Genomic DNA, 24,101 nt, shown 5'->3' on the forward strand with positions numbered 1-24,101 from the left:
CAGGCTCCTAAGTTACTTGGACAAACCTGTCATCTCTGGGATGAAATTTTCAAAAGTGCCTCTCTCTCTTTTCCCCACCAAAGTCCTTTTAGTTTAGCCTGTGTGTTTTGGAACAGATGGTTTAATCAAGTGCCTAGAAGGGTTTTTCTAATGAAGCCACTGACAGAATTTTTAGTAGAGCTCCTACAGGACACAAATACATTGTTTCATACTTAGTATGTGAAGAAACTTCACAGAAAATCCACCATAAAAATGCTATGAACATTTACCATGTACATCTCTACCCTGATATAACGTGACCCGATATAACACGGATTTGGATATAACGTGGTAAAGCAGCGCTCGGAGGGGGGGAAAGGGGGGGGGGGAGAGCTGCGCACTCCGGTGGATCAAAGCAAGTTCGATATAACGCGGTTTCACTTATAACGCGGTAAGATTTTTTGGCTCCTGAGGACAGTGTTATATCGGGGTAGAGGTGTACTTGGTGCAGAAAGAAACTGAAGAGAGTTAAAATGTATTCTCTGTCAATTTACTCTGGTTTCCTCTAGTTACTTGTTAGTAAGTTATTTAAGTACCCATGAGTAGAACTGTCCCAAGTCCAATCAAAGGTTTATAGTTTCAGCTGAAGCAGTGGTTAGAAACACAGATTTGAAACTGGTTTGTTCACACACTTCTGATATTGCCACAGGTAAGTGAATACTTGACATATCCATTTAGGCCCCGCACAACATTTCTCTATGCCATATTTCTATGTACAGTAAACTAAGTTACTAAACAAATACAAGGTAGAGACCCTAATTAGAACTGACAAAAGCAAAGAATTCACAGTTAAAAGTTGCTACTATGCCTTTGCCCAAGCCCATTTGCCTGGGTACTGCAGGGTCACTTCAGACTAGTAGATAATCCTCTACTATCTACGTGTAATATTTAAGCAGCATATAACTTAAGGATGAAAAACAATTCAGAATCTCTTTGCTTTTGTCTAACTGTTTAGATTACATTTTGGAGCAAAACACATCATCATCCAACAGCGCACAAATCACGTCCAGCTACAATCCAAAACGTCACATCAGAATCCTCAGTCTGGACAGCAGTCAGCTTCATTTAACAGAGAATCGCAGTGAAGACCTTACATCGAGTTTAAGTCCACCAGAACCGTGGAATGTGCCTTCGCTATGAAGTTCCAGGATACCTTCTTTAGCAAGATGTGTGCAAATTCAAAGTGAAGAAAATATGAAGCCAATTGAAAGCAAAATAGTGCTCTGGAGTGAACTCTGAGGATGCAGGTCAAATGATAAAAACAACAACTTGTCCTGAAGTCTTAATTGTCCATTCCATCTGCAGTCATAGCTGGATCTTCCATTCTTCAGGTGTGCTCAGCCTCCTCCTTGTTCAGAAACAACGAAGCCTGCATGAGTAAGAGCAAAACATACATCTGTCCATCAAATCCAATCCTCTGCCTGGCAAGTTAAAGCAGCCGTGAAATCCAGGCCCATCATCCTCATGCTTGCCTCGAAGTAGAGCAAGACTGCAATCCAGTGTAAGATTTTGTTTTTCCATATCAACTGTTGCACATCCCACCTGAATCCCAGTGGATAATCCCAGACTGGTGTCCCCAGGAATACAGTGTGCAGCGATACAGTGTAAAGGAAAACCAAAATGATCCATTTCCAGTATCTTTATCACACAGTCAGGAAAGGTACTTTAATCCCCCACCCCATCCATCACTGCTACCCCACCTGCTACCACTCCTCTAAGGACTCCAATCATTCTAACATTTATGTTAATCCTCAATATTTCCTGAAGCTAATCAGTTCTTGGTGCTTTCAGTTATAACAACTGCACCATGTCCATCAATAGAAATCTCTGTATCTTCATTATTCTTCTCTGCCTTCTTGAACTTTAAACAAGAACTTAAGCGTGTTGTCCAATGTAGCCTGATCACCACAAGCCTTTTATTAATCCCCTCCGAGTTCTTCTGAAATAAATCCAGTCTGTAGAGTTGAGTGTCAAGGAGGCTATGTCAGCTCCCTGGTGACCAGACGTTTGTAAGAGCAATGTTGCATCCCCTCCCACGCCCAATCCAGACAATCTGCTATTGGGAACTGCAGAGTGATCATTTTACCATGTAAGAGCTTAAAAGAAAAGGCAAAAGAAAGTACAGAAAGCTACCTTGACGTAACCCCTCGGAAAGAGGCTCACCACCTTAGGTTGCCCCATCTCCCATCCTTTGAGTTATTTCATATCATGAAGTGTGATTAATTTCATTTGCTGTGTTAACTCTGGGGTTGAGGGAAAGAGAAAATAATGGAGGTGTGTTTTATTTTTTATTCCCATCCCTCTAAGACTTTAGCATCTTCAAAAGCCAGGCTTGGTCAAAAGAGCATCTGAAGCCATCTAAAAAACTATTTTTTCCCTCTCCCTCCATGCTCAGAAGTCAATATGAGAACTTAGGTACATCACTACCTTCTAGAAGAAGTACTGATAGTCCTCATCTCCTGCCTATCACCAATGAAATTTATAATCAGTTGAATCTGACTCTTACTCTATAAGAAAGCATTGTAACTGCAAAAACACACCTCTGCCAGATGTCTCATATTCCATGAAGTTGGATTTATTATCATTTCTTCCATTTGAGGAAGTTTCATGCCTTGTAAATTTAAAGAAACAATTGTGTGTAGGATGAATTCACTTGAAAGTATTAACTTTTTGATACATTTTTTGTTCAAGGTACAAACAATAAAAGAGTAGCAGCACTCTCCTCAAATACTCTCTTTAATGGCTAGCTCAGTATTTGTCCTAAATTCTACCTTTTTAACGTTCCTTTTTGTCCTGAGACCCCAGCCACGTCGATCGGTTTTTATGATTTCAGCATCTGGATAGAGTCTTTTGGTGAAGCACTGGTTTTGACAGCGCTCTCCTGCTGGGCACACTTGGGGATGACACTCATACTGTAGCATCCTGTTCAGACACTCTGACTCTAGGCCACAGGGGTTCTCATCAGATGGCTTGCAATTACAGCGAGGGATTTCTGACAAATCAGCAACTTGAATCTGAACTTTCCCTATTACCTTGTTGGACTGTGGAACAAAAAAAAAAAAAAAGAGACAAGGGATAAATTTGGATTTAGGGCCATACACACAGAATTTAGATCAGAACCACTTAAATCAAGGCCCATGACAGTCAAGGTATTTCAAAATGTAGGCAAAAATAACAGCTATTACACACACAGCTACTAACATCAGAGGCAGTTGTATTTTTTCTATTCCTCTCTAAAAGGAAGTGTGTCAACTAAGAAAAGGCAACAAGGCAAAAATACTTCTCTGCAATCTAGGACTTTCAGAGGTTGCATCTGGCACTGCTCCACCACTAACAATCAAGCATCTGAGGTGTTCAGAGAAACCAGCAATGAGGTATGTAGCACAGAACATGGGACAGGACTGTTTCAGACTGTATAGTACGTGTATTAGTATGACAACTCTTTTGAGGCATACAAAAATGTGCTGAAGTCCCAAGAATTTAAACTATTATAAAGTACAATGAAATAGTTAAGTACTATGGAGTACTGTGCCCCCAAGGTTGCTGGCAAAAAAAATCTAGACCATCTTTTTAGTATCCAGATTTGGAGATTAAGTTCTCACACTAATAGTTTATTATTTTTCAATGCTAATATAATTTCTTAATGGTAAGTAAGCCCCAAGATTCATTTGAGATGGGTGGGACCCACTTGCAATTATCAAAGTCCTTTGTCTTCAGTAAAACTGACCTTAAACTCAAAGTCCCTTTTACTGATGCGTACACCTTCCTTATAACAATGAAAGGACCTATGGTACTAAATGAGACAGGCCAGAAGAGATCTTTGAAGAATGGTAGACTGATTATCTGAATTTTCTTCTAAGCCACAATTTGCTTCCCTGTTTAAATTTATAGCTCATTCACACAAAGGAGAGGACTCACTTTAATATGTTTGTAAGGTGGGGGTTTTCTTGAATTCCTTTCAATCTCTAGTGCTTCTTTGCTTTCTCTTTGTGCTTTCAGTTCCTGGAAGCGTTTTGCAGCTTCTTCAAGTGCTGTGCAAGGGAGTCCAAAATGGGGAGGAATTAGTATTGGCTGCTGCTGCTGAGAGACATTTTTGAAAAGCTAGGAATTAGAAATCTACAAAGAACAAGCTAACAATGAAATGTTACACTATGGCATGAATGAGTTTTAAACCAAGTAGTTTTCAGTAGATATTTAAACACTATGGGGTGGCCACCTGCATCAGAGCCCAGGTTCCACCTCATAACTTCTTTCTAAGTTAAGTGGGGAAGAATTGGGGTTGCCTACAAACAGCACAGAGAGGGAGGAAGTTAGATGCTAATAATATTTTAACCTCTATCCAATGGCACTATACAGAGTTTGCAGCTTAACACAGACACAGAAAACTAGCCACATAATTCCCATGCAAGTTAAGTGACGATGTAGAAACAAACATATGGAAGTTTTGTTATAAACCACTATAAACTTTGTTTAATTTTACCTTTCTTGAAGGTCTTGTTAATACTAGTTTGCCCCTCAGCAAAGCTTTTATCTCCTTCAACATAAGGGAAAACTCTGCCCTGGTGTACCCAATAGTAGTCATGTGAACCAAAGAAAAATACTGGGAAGTCCCCGATATCATGTTTGAGGCCCTGTATGTTGAGAGGCACAGACCTGGGATTGCAGATCTCAGCTGGCCACCACCTGAAAATTAGAAAAGAGTAAAAACTCAAACTCTATGAAACAAAGGCAAATTGCTTGGCTTCTCAGTCTGGGAATTCCAGTTCAAGTAGTAGAAGCTACATTTAGTTCCTAAGAAATGTGACTGCAGTGGGTCCTATCCCATTCTCCTTACACAAGCAAAACTGCCTTTGATTTTACTTGGGGAGCTCCACAAAAAGATATCCATCTTTACAGTTCTCATGCTCCCAAATCCGGGGTATGGCTTTGGGCCTTGTGTAGTATATGAATTTTGGGACTAGCTATCTGAAGAGAGAATCTTTAACACAACTGTTCAGCTGTACTTTACAATATTTTTACTGAAAAACAAATCATTGATAAGGCTATTTTAAAAATATAATTTGAACAGTTACAATCAAACCAAAATTTAAATGTTTGCCAGATATTCAACTTGTTTAGATCCACAGTTTAATGAAAGACGTTTAAAGTTTTCTTTTTTTTAAATGAGGTTTTACAAATCCTGGTATGAGAAGAAAAAACATTGTCACTTAATTTTTCCCCATGGAAACTTTTTTTTTAAAAAGGGGTGGGGGGAAGAGAGTTAATCCTCTTGCGGTACTGGAAATCCAAACAGCAGCATTCTGCTAATGCATAAGAACCAGAAAGTAAACTGGCCAGCATCATTTCACTGCCCAAGTGAAAGCAATAAACAGCACTAGTGATGAAAGAGTAATTTGGATTTTTAAAATTCCGTTTAAATATCAGGCATTCCCTTTCACAGACTCAAAATTAGACAAACATGAAAACTCCAGTACATAACATAAGAACGGCCATACTGGGTCAGACCAGTGGTCCATCTAGCCCAGTGTCCTGTCTTCTGACGATGGCTGGTGCCAGATACTTCAGAAAGAATGTGCAGAACAGGGCAAGTATCGAGTGACCCATCCCGTCATCCACTCCCAGCTTCTGGCAGTCAGAGGTTTAGGGACACCCAGAGCAGGGGGTTGCATCCCTGACCACCTTGGATAATAGCTATTAATGGACCTATCCTTCATGAACTTCTCTAATTCTTTTTTTAACCCAGTTATATTTTTGGCCTTCACAACATCCCCTGGCAATGAGTTCCACAGGTTGACGGTGCATTGGGTGAAGAAGTATTTCTTTATGTCTGTTTTTTAACTTGCTGCCTATTAATTTTGTTGGGTGACCCCTTGCTCTTGTGTTACACGACGGGGTAAATAATACTTCCTTATTCTCATTCTTCAGACCAATCATGATTTTATCAACCTCTATCATATCCCTCCTTAGTCATCTCTTTTCTAAGCTGAACAGTCCTGGTCTTCTTACTCTCTCCTCATACGGAATCTGTTCCATACCCCTAATTATTTTTGTTGTCCTTCTCTGTACTTTTTTCAATTCTAATAAATATTTTCTGAGATGGAGTGACCCAAGCTACACACTGCATTCAACATGTAGGCATACCATGGACTGATATAGTGGTATCTACCTCTGCCCTAATGGTTCCTAACATTGTTAGCTTTTTGACTGCTGCTGCACATTGAGCAGATGTTTTCAGAGAACTATCCATAGTGACTCCAAGATCTCTTTCTGGAGAGGTAACAGCTAATTTAGACCCCAACATTTTGTATATACACCATGAACCGAATAAAAGCATAATTGTCTCTGGCTATGTTCACTGAACTGCCTAGGTGACAATTAACTAATACCATTTGTAGTGTCATTTGACAATTTCAAGTAAATGGAGTTAGAACCAAAGATGAAGCTATGGGCCAATAGTGGGACCAACTCTGAATATTTTCACATAGCAATTCAACCTGGAAGAGAATATAAACACGGGGGGGAGGGGGGGACCACCTACTTTTAGTCTCATTTTCTTATGCTCCATTTGTCCACTGAAGCCAAGGTTTAATCACAAGATCATATTTAAATAACCAATGACATGGATGCATTTCTAGTTTTAAGTTTATCCTGCTGAACATGTGTAGCCAACCTAGGCTAAAATACTAATGTGTTGAACTTAAAGGTAACTAGGAAAGATAAGACTCCACACATTGTTTAAAAATAAATTATATACACAGATATTTAATGTGTATGTCAGCAACCTGAAGCATATATTCCAACATTTACAACTTCTGAGGAACTTGGACCCCTTTTGGGTTGATTCTAGGAAGAGCCAGAACTGGAGATCTGAAGATTCAAATGGTGAATATGACACTATGTCTACAAGATCTCAGATAGGGAAGGAGGTTTGTAAATTCAACTATTATTGGAAAGATAGCCCTATGCTCTGAGCAACTGTAACAAGAGACAGGCCTTTAATTGACTGTACAATACTGTAGTTAGTCCTGGACACATTTAACTGATTTGTAACAGTGAAAGTCTGGAAATAAAAATTAAAAGCAAGATTGTCCCTTACAATAAAAAATGGGATTTTAAAAAAGTCCTCCATGGACAACTTGAAACTGCAGTGCCACGGGCTGTCTGATGTACTTGTTTTTTGGAGGTGTTCTATAGCCAGATCTACATAAGAGGCAGAAAGCCACAGAGGCAGCAAAAAGTGTATCTGAGATGAAAACCCCTGGCAACCTCCCAGCCTTCCTGGTCTTGGGAAATAGAGGACTTTTTATCACCTCCACCACCATCTGTTATACTTGCAGCATTTTATTGATCACATTTATTCGGAGGCACAGGTGGGGACTTGCAAGAGAGAGGATCAACAACCATCTGCATTCCTGCAGAGGCCTTTTATGAATGATCTCTAAACATAAAAGCAAACTAGGGAGTTTTGATGCCCTAGGTATTTCCTGATCTTCCCCATCTGCAGGGCACATTTAGGGAACCCACAGATAGAACGTGAGTAAGTATTCACCTTAATGCCTAAAAATGCATGAGTAGAATTTAATTAAAAAGCTATACAACATCTGACACCATGGGCTGCTCTGGTTGTTTACCTGCATAGCTACAGGATATAGTAAAAACTTAACCTAAAACAAAAACTTAAAATAGTTTCCAGTTGTAGTCAGTGAACTTGCCTGTAATTTCCAAGCTTGACCCAAACGATCTGCTTGTAACGTAGTTTCTTGCCAGCTTTACAGTCATTGCAATTCCAACATCCTTCTGGCATCTCTATGTTGAGACATTCAGGGTGGAAGGACGCTGGACAGGACTCGCAGCACAATAACTTCCCACCTTGAAACAAAAACTCACTCATTTTACAGAAATAAGGGTTTGAGGCTTGTGAGAGGTTTTTTGTTTTTTTTTAATATTATTTAATTAAATGCATTAAACTTGGATTTGCCTCACACCAAATATATGGCAAAAGGAAGTGATCAAGTCAAAGTTACAATGCTGGATTAAAAGTAAGTATTTTTTGTATTATATATGTCTCTTCTCTTTATGTGAAATCATAATTCCTGACTGCATCACAAATTGGAAAAGAAAGCCAATAAATTTAAAAAATTTAGGTTAAATCGGGCAAGTTGGCATTACATCAGATCCCCCCTAAGAGAAACAGTCTTGATAACTGTATGGCATTTTTTTTTTTTTTAATCCAGACAGTCTGGCAGTGGCCAACACCTTTTCTTGACAATTAGACAAATTTTGCACTTTTTTAAAATACTTTTTAAACCAACATTGTCATGACTAAATCCCTTAGCAATCAGTTAGTGTGCATAAAAATCAGCCTATAGGTTGATCAATGTTTTTCTGCTTTCAAAGATACAAGAGAAAAAAACATTAGAATTGTAATTATAAATCTGTGCATACTCTTCAAAATGAAGGTTTACCAGTGTGAGCACTATAAATTTAATTATATAATGCAGAATGAGATATTACAGAAAGATTTCCTCCTCCCCCAGAGTTCCCTTTGAACACAAAGGGAATCTGATCTAAGAATGTGGTAAACATTACTTTTAAAAAAAATTTAGACAAAAAAGGTTCTTTTTTGGTTGGCTTGTTTTCTAGCAGATGTGTTTATTGTGGGCACTCACGGCACATCTAAACCATTGGCAATACACAAAGAAGCTCATACAATAAACACATTTGCTACAATCTAGATAGAAATGTAATGAACTTTTTAGTCCCAGGGTAAAAAGACTGGGAGAGATTTAAAACAGCATTTTAAGCAATCATCATAATATCTGAAGTTTGAATTTTTACTTTCAAATATTCATCAGAAAATCTTGTCCACCTATAGACTTTCAAAACGGTCATTGATTTGATTGTAATATATTGCAAAAAGCATTCCTTAAACAATCAGTGACAAAATCACTTACTATATTTCCTCTGCTAAAAATGTAATAAAATCCAAGCATTTGGACTTTCCTGAGCTCCCGCCCGATGATCAAGTGTTCATTTTTTAATGAATTTTTGTAAGTGTTGTTTCAGAGGAAATACAGACCCAGCATAAATTACTGAAACAATATCCAACACGGTAAAATGCCAAGAGATGCGAAAACCAAACAAAAATCAAAAACAAAACTCTCAGAGCTAAGCAAGAAAACTTTGCTCTTAGGATGCATTAGTAAGATATTGCTCAAGCTAAGCATACAGAGGGCTCAAAATAATTTTTGTGGTCAGAGGTTACACAAAGTAAAAGCTATCTACATCTAGCAATGATCTAATTTTAAAATGACTGACTGGGAACAATTTCTGAACACCCTTTGGGAAATCAAATTTTTGTGGGGAGAGAGTATGACCTCTGAATCTTACAGACATATACAGCTGGATCTGTTTCCATAAATTCCTTTTAAAGCAATAGCATTACCAGCGTAAAGCAATCAATTTTTATGCCTGAAAAAGCTTCTGTCCTAATACTACTGTAACTGCCCACCTGCCTGCCTTTCTTGACAGGGCAGAATCCCTGTTTGCTCGAGATGCAGCACCTTCTGCCACTCCAATAAGAAGCATTGTTCCAGGAAGTGAGCAGTCAGTCACATGAGGAGAGAAAGGAGCATCAGTTGGCCTGCACTAACAGAAATGAAATACAAGGCCTCTGGATTGTAACAAAAACGCACAGGCAAAAAGCCATCTGCCTTCCTAAGTCTTTGGTCTTCCTCTGGAATGCCAATATACCAACAAACATTCAAACGGATAAATTCTCTATTCTGACTGTTGCAGGCTCTAAGCAGGCTCCAAAATAGACTTCCTCAGATAAGCAATTTAAGAAGTTTTAATAGTCATTGAGCTGGCACTGAACTACAACAATACTAAACTTTATTCACCTCCCCCCCTTAGTGTTATTATTATGTAGATTATTCCAATTTTATGGAGACTACCTAGTGGCAGATACATGATTTAACCTTTTGTGGAGAGGGAGAATTTATTGATATTAATTATTTTAAGCCCTTTTATTGTAATAAATATTTTGCCAACAACATGAACACACACTCACAATAATCAATGAGTGAAATTTACTAAAAGCAACAGGTGGTGCTCAACAAGCAAACATTTTTTAGTTTGATTTAAAAAAGAAAAGAAAAAACAGGAAAAGCGAAAGTAAACTGAAGAGAAAGAAACTATTTGGTTACCTTTCTCACATTTCTTTTTGGAAGCTGACGAAGGAGGAGGAATCATAGGTAATTTCATCAACTCAGCACGATTTGATTCATTCAGTAGGTAGTGGGACTTATAGGCATATGAACTGAACAGGGGGTCTGAATGATCCTGCACTACCAGCCCTATATGAAACAAACAGAAAGAGATGAGTTGCAATGAAACTACCCATGATTCCATAAAGGAGAAAATAAAATAAATCAAATCAATATCTATTATGCATATATATGTTATAAGTTTGAAAGAAAAGATAATATGAAGAAAAAGAAAAGTGTGACAGAAAAGGTTTCTATATCTACTAAAGGAAGAGGTTATGTGTCAGACAGACTGAATCTAAGTGTAAGGAAAACTGAAGAGTAAACAAAAACCATTTCTAAATGAAATTTTACTTGTGCAGTAGTTTTAACTTGCACACTTAATAAATAAATAAATAAATAAATAAAAAAAGCACCAGAAAAGTACCTGCTGCTAATTCCCTATGAGCAATTCTGCCCCCAAAAGAAAACAGCCAGCCAAATTACAAAATAGCGCGACTATTTCACTGCATCAAAAACAGTACTGGCAGTAGGGGCTATAAATTGGAGAAATACAGATGGTATATGCAAGTCCCCATATGTTCAATAATTCCACAGCCATGGAACTCACCGCTTGCCACAGACTTGGGCTCCAGGATCTCACCTTTAATTTTAAAAAATTTTTACATTGTGTTTCTTGCCCTTACAGTTGCGGAGAAAACCCCAAAAGATGGGTGCCAAACGTGAGTCAACACACAGTGAGTCTGCAGGGCACTCGAAACAATAGCTGTGAGGTGTGGCTTACCCTACTTATCTCAAGAAAAGCTCCATGAACTCTGCATTTCCACGGCTATGGAATTTTGCCACTATCAATCACTTGACATTTTGTTTTCTGTCTCCCTGCATTTGCCCCCTGCTCTCCAACAGCACAGCAGTTAAGGCCTGGGAAGATGAAGTGCTGAAGCCAGCTACAAGTTCCTCCCTGCCAGGGGGAGGAGATTCTGAACTGGGCTGCCTAGACAATATTGCAGGAGCTGATGCAAGGGGAATGGAGCTACTGGGGTAGCATAGCAAAAAAAAAAAAAAGAAAGAAAAAAAACAATAACCCTCATTCTCAAAAATAATCAACAAATTTCAAGTTAAATGAGTATTTCCACTATGAGCCAGAGAAGTGCTTGTGTGGGGCAGAGGGGATTGGGAATGAAGGGTATTTCCATGGTGATAAAATAGACTAATACAGGTGTGTCATTTGGTCCCACTGTTGAGGAGTACACCAGGCCATGGCTACATGTAGCTACTAGGTAAGTTTTTGATATATTCTGCTAGTATTTTGATTTTCCCACTTTTTATGACTGCATTGGGTCTAAATACACAACTCTCTCTTTCTAATACTATTTAGCATGTTAAGTGATAGGTATCACTGTTTACACGTGAAATAAGTAACAGAACATTTGGAGGACATTTAATTCCTGATTTCTTCCTCACAAGGGATTCTCGCAGTGCGCCCACCACCACCCAGAGAATTTCACCACTTCCTACTCCATGCCACCATCCTGATCAAAGGTGACTGGAGGCAAATCCATTTTGAGCCAGCAATACCGCTGAATGGGTTGATGAAGGTGCGCCTTGCACCTCAATCTTTCCACTGGCAGAGCACAATGCCTCCCAATGTCAGCTATCCTGAACAAAAACAAATCTATATCAAATATTCTCCAAGAGTTGCCATATCCCTACCATAATACAAAGCGGTTTCATTTAGTGGCCAGTTATTTTGTATTTTTTTAAATTTTCAATAGACATACTGAGTACACAGGAGTGCCAATGTATTTTAATTTCCATCTGCATGGTTCTGAAAGATTATTTCTATTACTATAAGGAGGTGCACCCTTATGTACAGTTCAGGTTCTAGTCACAGGGCTTGTAAGTAGTTCAATTCAGATCATAAATTAGATGTGAAACATATATAAATCATGTAACTGTCAAAACAAACTGGTGACAGAAAAAAAAATACTTTGTCTGTAACTTACATAACTTACTTTAGATAGTGACAGAAATGCCAGATCTGCAACTCCATTCTCTGGTGCAATCACAATAAGAGTAAGAAGAAACCCATTTTCATGCTACTAGGCAATCAATATTCAGATTTGGAAGCCTAGCACCAAATTCTGCTTTCAGCTGTGCATGTCTCCCACTGACTCTTGATGGATGCCAAATGCATGCATGAAACTTCCCACCTGTAGGGGACTTACCTAACAGACCCAGTGACTGTATTTTATATTTGTATAGTGCTGAGCACATGGTCAGCACCTTAAAAAATAATCCTGGAGAGCTTCATTTTCATAAACAGAGATGAATACATTTCTGACAAAGTTTTACAGGTTTATCAAGAGATGGGAGAGGAGGTGTAGAACACAAGAGCAGAGAGATACTCAGCTTTCAGGAGCCAGTTCCATATATGTTGTGGTCCTTCACAGAAACAAATACCGCATGCTACTGGATAGCTAATTATCCTGATATTGTAACTTACAATTGCTGTTTGGTATATTGTAATATTACAAACACACTAATATTTCTAGAGCAGCTGTAGCGTTCCTCCATTCTAGAAGCCTATCATGGAATTAAACTCAGTTCTCATTACAACCACAGCCTTTCATAAACTGAGACTATCAATATCTAAACTCACTCATGTAAGTAAACTTGTTCCAAACAATGGATATAGCCCTATGACCTGTCCCATCATTGAAAAAGCCACAACAACAGTAGGTGAAGAGGCAGTGTCCCAGAGTATGGAATCCCTCATGTAAGTCTTTATAGCGTCAGGCTGAGGCCACTGCTGGCCCTTTTAAAGAGGGATTTCTAATCTGATCTCTCATCAACCAACAATGATTCAGTCACCAATTCTCAGCTGATTCTTCATGAGTAGGGTATATGCTCCTGCATCTGAGACCAAAGTCAAAGTGTTTCCACACAACTAGCATAAATCCTGAAGCTCTGGACAGTTTGGTTTTACATATCTCTGCTCTGCTTACAGTAGAATCCATTCAAGAACTTTACTAATTCTATGCTGAAAAGAGAGAAGACAAGCAATTTTTTCCGGGCACCTGGACATAATTGTTAGCTAGAATATTAATATGAAATGAGTGAGATTTGTTTGACATAGGTGTTCAAACTAATGTTTAAAACAAAGTACCTATATGAGTGGTTCTATTCACATATACAAATGGGTTTTGCTAGTTATAATTCAGAGATCTGAAAATAGGATTTTTGTTTTTAGATTGTGCACTTGTACACATGATAATGAAGTCAGAATCAAAACAAAACTTAAAGTAGGACAAAACACCTATACAGATATCTACAACTCAGCAATAAAAGAATAAAGATACATGCAACATCCATAAGTTTGTCTGCATGTGTGTATGGTTACGCAACACCAGCGTGATTCACTTTGCATATTTCCTTTTAGAAATGCCCCAAAGCACTGAAACAGGCTCCTTAAAGGAAAAGCACTGAACCACGTTGCAAACACTGTTTCACACACTTCGAGAGCCCCTCCCAGGCTCAGCAGTCTAAGACTTACTGTTTCCCTCTGAACCTCCGGACGCCATTTCTCTGGAAAAAATTAGATGTATTTAAAAAGGAAAGAACTTTGTTTTACCTTGGAACCTCTGTGACAGCTCCATTTCCTGTACTGTAATTAGAACCAGGGAAAAAATCCAACTCTGAGACCCCTCTTTCTTTCCTTTTCTCTAGATCCTGTATCTAGTAATCTGCTCTTGCTCATACAAAACCATCTTTACCACACAAACTAGGCCTCTAATTGCATAAGCTGAATACAATCAAGCGGATTCAGGATTCACCATGTATTTACACTCCTTTGCTATTGACTGTCAAACTGTTGAAAGACATGATGCATTCAGTGTGAACTTTTTGAAGTATTACATATGACGTTTTTACATATTTTTTACACACACACAAAATTACACACAAAACTCTATGCATCTAAATTTCACACCCCAAAAAGAACATAGTAGAGATATTTTTGCACTGGGCTTTTTGACCAAAGTAAAATAAAGCACTGCAATATTTAGTCCTACCTTCTGGCAGAAGTTAAAATAAATAAAGTGACCGACAAACTTCTGGGGCTTCCCAATAAATAAATAAATAAATAAATAAATAAAGGCAGGGAAAAATAATAGCTGCAGCATATGGAAAACTATATTTTTACTGTAATTAGATTTTAACTGATTTAGGTGGTAATTCCTGTAATAGTTTTCAAAAAAAAAAAAAAAAAAAAATTCTCAAATGGGAGTGGGATGTCAAAACAGGCATTTTCTAGCTTATGAGCAAACCCCATCCACCCACCTAAAAGATGCTCCATTATTTTCAATTTATAGAGGGTGACAGCAACTCCTCTTGCTGAAGTGACAGAGAATCAATGTTTACTGATTTAACTTTAAACTGCTGGAACTGGGGACTCAACATCCACTTTCTTCTCAACTGGCAGCACAGTATGCCTTCTCAGTGCTTCAAAATTGTGTCTGAACACCGAACAAAATTGTATTAAAAAACTCTAGCAGGAGAAATAAATGAATATCATGTGTACTATCCCAGCAGTCAAAGAGAAAGCTTTGAAGCCAATGGAGAGCCCCAAGAGAAAAAAAATAATTGTGTAAAATATCCCAGGTTTATCATGTAACTGTAATAATGACCACACCAGACATATAAACTGAAGGGGGGAAAAAAGTAGTGCTCACCTCTTGCACAAACGAAACAAAAGCCTACATTTACAGCTGATGAAGAGTGATTCCTTTTGGAATGGTTGCTACAGATGAGAATGTGAGATGACACAAACAAGCTTCCTGCAGCAATACAGCCATCTCCTGAGTGATAGGCAACTGGACATCTCAAACATCTCACCATGCGTCCTGTTTAATATAAATGCAGAAAAATGCACCATGTCACAGTGGAATTAGGATAGGGCAGAAGACATCACAGACTGCGATACAAGTTTGGTTTTAGTCTAACCAGGGTATTAGACATTAACGTCTTCAAAAAAGCAACATGCTGTTTCACTCTGTTAACTCTAATGTTGGATGCAGAGCTTCCAAGTGAAGACAAGACCCGTTTGGCTCTAACTACTCTAAAACTGCTTGGTTTGCTTGACCATTTTAGTTCACTTCTAAAGGAAAGGACCTCTTTGGAACAGAACTTCTGTTCTACAGTCCATTGCTATCTGTCTAAAAGAGTACTTCAGCTTTGTACATCTGACCTTTAACTTACAGCAAACTCCAGAAATCCAACAGCCAAATAAGTCCAAATGACACAGAAGCTATTCCAGGTGTTCTTACTTCTCACGATGCTGGCTGTTTCACATTACCCCAACAAGACTGACCTGTTTCACAGCGAACCCTCTGTATTAATGATCAAACTGATAATGAATCCATTCATAATAAATTTATGTCCCATCCTTCCATACTGTATCACATTATGAGTGTAAAGTATCACAATCATCTTCATTTTCTGCTACATGTCTCAATGTCAGGTATTTTACAGTTTCCTGCTACTATCCAAATCCAGTTGTGCTCTCACCTTTACTTGCTTTGTGGATATCCTTATCCATTGAGCAGGCAGTACAGCAATGCTGCGGGCAACGGAATCCTCGTGACTCGAAGACTGCAGTGGCAAACTTACGAACACAGGCTTCATGATAAAATTTACCACAAGCATTGACTGAACAGCGCTTCACATCTTTACCAGGAAGCTTGCAGGAAAAGCATGTGTGCTGTCCTTTTAAGAAAAGGAATAAAACAAACCTCAGCATGAACGCTATCAGTTATTTCCGGAGAGAAAAATTTGGCAGAGGAGGAAAAACTCTGAAGTTAATGTAATTCCACCAGTGTAAGCAGAATATCCCCCCCTCACTATAAAATAACAGATTATTACTACTGCACATTTATTAAGGCCCTGATCAGGACGAGAACCCCATTGTGCTGGGTGCAGGATGAACAAACAGGAAGACATAGCCCTATCACTGAATTACTAATTTTCATTTTAAAAGTACTTGCTAAGTGGAGAGGGAAGGAACTTAGCACTGAACTTTATTTACTATAGAACATCTCTGCCTCAGTTTGTTCAGCCCAGCATATGATTACTGAAGCTTCTTCCAATCACTGTAATCCATCAGGCTCCTAAACCAAGATTTTTCCCCATCACTCAAACACAGTAATGCATTTACCATTTTTACACTCCATGCAGATGAACTTCCCATCAGGTATTGATTTCAGTCCCAGGCATTCCATATGGAAGACTCTACAGCACTCTGCTTCGCATGACACCAGAGACTCACCAGAGCTTTCACAGATCTTAAACAAGCAAACAGCTAGTCAGAGAACGAAGCTGCTGACGGATGTTTAAATTCAAGTGACTAACAGAACCAAAGCAAGGGAAATTAACCAGTTGAAAATCTCTTCATACTATGACACTACAGCTTCCTGGTTTCTGAACAAGGCAGGAGAGTTGGCTGAAGCCACTGCCATAACTAGCAACAGTAAGGCCACTGGAAGCCTTCAGCAGTCACTGAATGTGTTCCCTCTAACAAGGTGCACCCATCCTTTTTGCATCAGCTTAGCAAGGTTATTTTGTGGTGCTTTCAGGCTTCTCTTAGATCACCTCTGGAGCATTAAACCTACAAGGCCTGGGTCATTCCATCATTTTTCAGGATGTTCAATGTCAAATTATGAGATTTGGTCAAAATACAATAGCATAATTTAAAAAGAGTTTCCAGATTAAAATCAGAAGCAGACAGCACATCTTTAGCATATATTTGTCTATAATAATACCATGCTCTTTCCACCTACCTGACAAACAGTATCCTTCTTATTTGTTCCTGTGCCTCTTCTTGATAAGCTAGAGTCTACTGATTGTACATCAGAAGCATCAGCATCTGCAGTAGCTGATGGGCTGTCTGAATGTTTTCCAAAGCTACCCTATAAAGAAATCAATCCACAACCATTTTTAAATAAGCGACTTTAAAAGGCTAACTATGGCATGGAAAAATATTAAGACAGCACTGATTAAAAGAAAAATACAGTTAATATACATTAAAAGACCATTTGAAAGTTATCTGAAAGCTTGTGGACCTCAATATATAGTGACAAACAATTTACTGCCCATTTAATAGAGATCCTTTTTCAGCACTGGACCAGCATGGGAAAATATACACCAAGATGCCTATGTCCCCCACAACCGAAATATTTTTCTCACCATTGCCATAACATTCTATCAGACTTTTAAAAGAGCAAAACAATTCAGTTATTTGAATTTGACTATTGAGTTCCTCTTTATTCAAAACTGCAGCCATCAATAATGCCACTTTTCTGTCAAACATACTGAAACGTATAAATGTGCGCAAATACCACACATTTACCTGCAGATCATTAAGTCCTCTTGAATCAGAGTCAGATGTGTCTCTGTATGCTGAACTAGTCAGTTCTACATCAGTTGAGGCACGACTCCTTTTCTTTAGAGGTTTACAAGAATCTGAAATCTCGCTGGCACCTTAACACAAGACACTGACATTAATCCTAAAATATTGTTTTCATTTTCTTTTTAAATCACATGGAGAAAAATGACAGAGACATGAAAAATGAAGCCACAAGGCAGGACTTTACAAGCATCTCACTTACTCTAAGAATTTTAAGTTCAGAACTTTGCCACTAAACATTTCAGTGCTCCAGGGTAAAAAGTAATTCAGCCAATAGCATTCAAATGCCATTAAACAAAACAAAACCTTTTGTCAAACTGCTGGATAGCTCATGTATTGGCACAACCTACTGAACTATCACCATTTAGGGCATGGCTACATTTGCAGATGTAGAGCGGTGTGAGTTAAACCCACCTTCGTAGAGCGCAGTAGGGAAAGCACTGCAGTCTGTCCACATTGACAGCTTCAAGCACACTGGCTTGGCCACATTTGCAGCACTTGCAGCGGCATTGGGAGCGGTGCATTATGGGCAGCTATCCCAGCATGCAAGTGACTGCAACATGCTTTTCAAATGGGGTGGAGGTGGGGTGCGGTGGAGTGTGACAGGGAGTGTATTGTGTGTATGTGGGGGGAGAGAGAGTGGGTTTTTGGGATGCTGAGAGTGTGTCAGCATGCTGTCTTGCAAGTTCAGATCCCCCTCCCCCCGCCTCTCTCTCTCACTCACTCAAAGCAAACAGCTTTTTCTCGGAGCTGATAAGCAGCCAGCTTCTCCAAAACGGAGCTTTGAAAGGGCATTTCCGCGTTCCTGCAGCCGATTTCACAACAATGACAAGAGTGGCCACTTGACTTAAGCGGATTATGGGACGTTTCTGGAGGCTGATCAGAGCGCAGTAACGCAACACCTCGTTCACACTGGCGCCGCGGCACTCCAGCGGGGGCGCAGCAAACGTTATTCCACTCACCGAGGTGGAGAACCAGCAGTGCTGTAGCTGCGGAGTCAGAGCTCTCTACGTGCCTTGCCAGTGTGGACAGGGAATGAGCTAGGGCACCCGGGGCTCCTTTATTGTGCTGTAACTCGCAAGTGTAGCCAAGGCTTTAGGTAGGGATAAACCCCAACAGGTAACACCACATCACTTATCTTATAAATATGCCTATGTTCAGACACCCTCATATATATTTTTATAAGAATCATGCAGTGAAAACATTAAAGCAGACCAAGCATACACTCTATTCTCCCAACTATTATTACAAAAAGAAGGCTATAACTCAGAGGAACAAAGCTAGATCAATACAATGGAGTCACTAACATACATCTGGGAATTACTTGCAGTTCACACAGACTGAAAGCCATCAGTGAAATATAATGAATGGCCTGTAAATGGGGTACTTATAATGAACGTTTGTTGTTATTCAGCCAAACTCACCTTTCTGTAATCCAGTCTTCACTGCTGTCTGTGGAACCATTTCTACCTGTTTGGACAGGAAAATCTATAGTTAACAGAGGAATTTTTTCCCCTAGTATAAAAAAGAAAAAACATCCAAGTTTAAGTGATTAGCATATCTGAACTCAGATGTAGTCTGGCAGTCGCCTTCTCAGTGTAAGCCTTCTGTCCTGCTGGGATTTAATCCTAGCTGCCTAGGCTGAATACCAGGTGATAAGGCAGCCATATGTTCAATAGCAAGGTTCTTTTCCAATCACTCCCTTTGTACTTGAAGACAACAGGAAAACTTTATCCATGTCCAGCAGGCAGGAGAGGTGTTCATTCCTGTAGCCAATCCTGATGCTGTTGTAAAACCCCACACCTGTTAAGGTAAACTTGTACTTATACAGGTCTGACACTCAGGTTAGTGAGACACTTAATGTATTGCCGTTTTAAGGCACTTCCATCAAGCATGCACTCTTGAGCTTCTGGGGATATGGACCTTCTCTCTCTGTATAGAGTGCTGCAAGGCCCATAAAGGTGGGGATGAGGACTCCATATAGAGCATTGCAGAGCTCTATACAGCTGGAAACTCATGTCAGTACAAACTTAAGTAGACAAGTTTGTGATCTTCCAAAAGCACGTCATGTTCTTGGTCCTACATCAGAAGGATGAAATTAGAAATTTTTCTGCCAATATACATGTAATACATGTGAGAATTTGGTGATAAAAAGCATAATTAAAGGAAGAAAGTTGTTTCCTAAGGTCCTGGTTTTAGGCTAAGAATTGCAGGCTTTTATTTCTTTGCAATGTGGTTAACAAAGCATATAGAAACACATTTAGTAAATATTTAAGGATTAATCTAATTTTTTTTAAAAAATATTTTATTTTGTTGTACAATAGGTAAAAACATACAATAGAAGGATTTATATAGGATACAGTTCGTAATACAAATATAAAATCTAAACAATCACTTGTATTTCTCTATTTCTCACTGTAACAGTAGCATTAACATTTTGTTTTTCCCATTTGTATTCATTCCAGTTATAAATTTAAACCAAGCGGTCGCAGATTGAATTTGGGAATCAGTCGCAAGAAAACTTGACTTTGGGTAACAAATATTGTTGCATAATTGTAAGAAGTTAGTAAGACTTATTTTGAATATAATTTAATACATTCAAAGTTCTGTGCATTACAGTGCATCTTTGATTATTTTATTACGTTTTAGTCACATACTTTGCCTGAGAAAAGCAATTTAATGTACTATGTTGCCTTAGTTAGCTACATAGTATAAGCAAGCAAAGCTAACCTGGAACCACAATGTTCCTATTGTTGGTTCTTATACCTTTGTTAAATTAAGGAGAATTTGTAAATGCAAAAGGATTTATTTAAAAATAGGGAAATCACAGCTTCTCACATCAAGAAGTTAAAGGGCCTATGTGTCAGCTATTTTACATCCAACATTTAGGTTGCCTTTTAAAAAAAAAAGTTTCAGTGACAAAATTTTTTAGAGTTAAAATTTCTTCTGTCGCTTTGGCAACCGAAGTGCCATACTAGTGCATCAGAACCAAAATATGAAACTTAAAAAAAATAAACTAGACAAGGCCTATTTTCATCCTTTAAGCTGATTGAAGTGCAATAAAATAAAATAAAGTGTAACGGGCAAAGAATAAATTAGGGTTTTTTAAAATATCCATTTTACTCTAATGAATTAAAAAAAAAAAACACTTTAACCTGTGTCCCTTTTTAAAAAAGCCCATTGGAAAAACCGATATTAAACATTTGTTATACAAAAGTCTCAGGTTTCAAGGGTGGGTGCCCTTAGGGTTTAAATAGGGAAAATTTGATAGTAAGGAAAAGAACCAACAACTCTGACGAACTTGTTAAATAAGTGTATTGAGTTAAATATTTAAGTATGTCACCTGCTCAACTTGCCTACTCATCTCCACTCAGAACTTTTTTTTTAAATAAAGCAACAACATTTGTCTGTCTGGCATTCAGATTAAAAGAGTGCCCCTGTACATGTTAGTTCTACTTAAGGGGGAGAAAAAAAAAATCTAAGATCTGTTTTTTTGTTTATGTCTGCCAACATAAAAGTCAGATTATTCATCTTTAAAATAGATCATTCTTAATAGTCCATTTTCAAAAGTGATCAAATAAATCAGAAACTTTGAAAAACAAAACCTCAATACAAACCAGCAGCTAAACCAAGAGTAAGAAGAGGAAGGAACCTGGTGGCAATTCCATCAAATAGATATTATTAAAACATAAAATCATTTTGCTCACAACAGAAATCTCAAAGTTAACATATCAGGTTCATTAGGAGTCTTGCATCATTGAGTTCCCATTATCCAAAGCCTGAACTGATACTGTGAAGATGCCAGTAGCAGAGTCACAGCAATAATGGTACTGACAGGGGGATTTCATGAAGGATAGTCCAAAAAGGAAACTCGATGGGCAAAATGGAGAAAAATAAAAAGGCACCAATATAAGCCACAACATTTATGAATACAAAATATATTTTAACTCTCTACATGGAGGAAGCCAACCTGCTCCTTTTTGATCTTCTTCTTTGGCACAACTTCAGTGGATTTCTCAGACTCTGAGCGGGTTCGAATCGATCTTCTCTGTTGCTTCTTTTCTACAGAACCTGAGGAAGGAAAGGATTCTATTACATGATTCCTTCTATTTCAGCTTAGTCTGATATGTTCAGTACCAAGTCAATGGCTGTAGTAATGAAAGCAAAACTTTTTTTGCTTTTTTGATATTTAACAGACTTTTTAAAAACAGTCAGTTCAAAGGTTTTTTTTGCCAGCTGGAGCCCTGATCGCAGACAATACATCTAATGGAGAGAGGCCTGGGTTCAGAAAAGACACCAATAAAAGGGTGAAGGGAAAGGCTGGAATCCACGTTTGGAATAGGGTGACAATTTGTCATGGCATGTTACTTTCAGAGCCTCCGGTCTGATCGTTTTCTAATTAACTAGTTTGCCTTTCGCTTTTTTTGGAAGGTATCCATAACTCTGAAAACCTCATTACCTAAAATGTCTTGGTATTGCACAGATTCAGAACTTAGATTCCAAACTTTCACTCTCCAAAACATGGTTCTCGGGGCCTTTGACTTTATGGCCAGGTGGATAAACTGATTTATCAAATATCAGAACTCTAGATATTAGTACAAGTTTAGTCAAAAGCTAAGCTACCATAATTGCAATAAATAAAAAAATTGACAACTTTAGATAGATTTCAGGATGCTGAGAAAAAAATTGAAAACAAATGGTGGTCAATGGACAGGACGCTATTCTAGCAGACAAAAACTAAAGAATATGTTTCTTAAATTTATGCCCTGGAAAGCAAGCTCAGATTAATAAGGGTGATTAGGATACTTGAAGACACCAGAACACAGGCTACTTTTAAAAAAAAAAATGGCAAGGGCAAAGGAATATTCTGTGTTACAACACTGCTCCTATTGAGGAACATCTGCACAGAATTTGTGCAATGTGCAATTCTTGAAACAAAGCACACAATTAAAGGTGTAAGACTGACAGAAAAGTCCAAAGTTCAAAAATTCTATTTTAGCATGAGTTACAGTCTTGTTCTTCAGCATCAGGTGTTTTCGACCTAACAGGACAGAAATTAAATATATTTTTTTAATTTTTAAAAATGATTATTATTTAGAAGAATAAAAAATGCCGATCTGGAATTTTTTGTATTCTGTTAAGAGGATTCATGTTGGAGGCCATAAGTGTGTGTTGCTTCCATTGATATTATGGTATATATCTAGAAAGAGGTAGGCTGTAACCAAAGGCTGGAAATTGTTCCAGAGGACTCTAGAAGCATGGAACTTCACCTTTCCCTTATGCACTTAGATTAATATTTATTTAGTGAGGTTTCATGTGATGTGCAATTACTCAGGATTATCTATTGCTAATCTTGCTTTCTCGTTATTTAGAAAATTGTGCATTTAAATTGGTGCAATGGAAGTTGATAGGAACAAATGGCAAATACAAATGGTTTTAAAGATTTTATTTTTAAAGGGACACATTTTAGAACGTTACATATTTTGGTGGAGAATCTTAGTGCCCCTCAGGTTTGGAGTAATTTAACTTTTGGGTCCTAGAGAATGTTCCCATATTGGGATTTAGAAGGCAAGAGTATACCTCAAATTTTACTGTGTATTAAAGTTGCTCTGATTGGCCCAAGGCACCTGATCTGCAGCCCCTCCTGTGTCACCTCTATGTTCAGCAGGCATGCCTTGTACTATCCATGGAAAGGGTTCACTAATTTTGGACAAGTCTGACTAGGAAAGTTCAACTAATCAGTTTTCTTCTTTCTTCTCTATGCTCAACACAGCAGAAGGAGTTATGTTGTGATGGAAGACCTGTATCAGAGAAGATAGTGCCGTTGGAGACCAATGCCACTTCGTATTGGATGCTAGTGGTATGCTCAAGTAGTGCAATATGCACTCCTTGTTCCCCATTCCCCAAAGGTTCAGTGCATCACCTCCACAATACTCTTATCCCACTTCTGTGCAATTTATGAACAAGAGCTAGGTTCAGGCTGGTTTATAACCAGCAGTGCACCTCACTAGCTACCAAGTCATTGGGTCAGTTTTGTTTCCATTTATACCTCCAGTCTCCCCTTTAAACAGAATTCTCAAGGTAGTTCTCTTATCAGATTCCAGGTTACAGAAATAGATTTTCCCCAGTATTATGGAATTCTGCACATCTCACTGTGGCTTATCCATCAGGGCTCCCAGAGTCATTCTGTAAAATACTTTACCGTAAAGGTATTCTGAAGTTCCGGTGACCTTAAATTTGAAAAAAGGACTTCCAGTTATGTTCCATGAGAGGGGACCAATAATTGTCTGGACTTTGGAAATGGCTTTGAAAGTGACTGTTTGGAGTGTATA

At 38.4% G+C, this 24,101-nt stretch overlaps 1 protein-coding gene across 4 annotated transcripts in view; it reads right to left on the reverse strand.

Moving 5' to 3' along the window:
* Positions 1 to 24,101, reverse strand: part of NSD3 (nuclear receptor binding SET domain protein 3) — a 64,709-nt gene that overhangs the window by 6,821 nt on the left and 33,787 nt on the right. For 3 of the 4 annotated variants that reach the window (XM_024207152.2, XM_024207151.2, XM_024207153.2), the window contains 12 exons: positions 21,740 to 21,840; positions 19,194 to 19,239; positions 17,713 to 17,843; positions 17,144 to 17,272; positions 16,522 to 16,648; positions 15,876 to 16,073; positions 15,041 to 15,211; positions 10,248 to 10,397; positions 7,752 to 7,908; positions 4,520 to 4,722; positions 3,958 to 4,070; positions 2,811 to 3,080 (listed from right to left, as the gene is read on the reverse strand). In XM_024207152.2, coding sequence (XP_024062920.1) covers positions 2,811 to 3,080; positions 3,958 to 4,070; positions 4,520 to 4,722; positions 7,752 to 7,908; positions 10,248 to 10,397; positions 15,041 to 15,211; positions 15,876 to 16,073; positions 16,522 to 16,648; positions 17,144 to 17,272; positions 17,713 to 17,843; positions 19,194 to 19,239; positions 21,740 to 21,840 — 1,796 coding nt within the window. Of the gene's footprint in view, positions 1 to 419; positions 1,409 to 2,810; positions 3,081 to 3,957; positions 4,071 to 4,519; positions 4,723 to 7,751; positions 7,909 to 10,247; positions 10,398 to 15,040; positions 15,212 to 15,875; positions 16,074 to 16,521; positions 16,649 to 17,143; positions 17,273 to 17,712; positions 17,844 to 19,193; positions 19,240 to 21,739; positions 21,841 to 24,101 lie in introns of those variants that run through there. The other variant, XM_024207154.2, reaches the window with a different exon arrangement.

The sequence above is a fragment of the Terrapene carolina genome, unplaced genomic scaffold (assembly GCF_002925995.2).
Source record: "Terrapene carolina triunguis isolate 2854851 unplaced genomic scaffold, T_m_triunguis-2.0 Scaffold53, whole genome shotgun sequence".
Lineage (NCBI taxonomy): Eukaryota > Metazoa > Chordata > Testudines > Emydidae > Terrapene > Terrapene triunguis.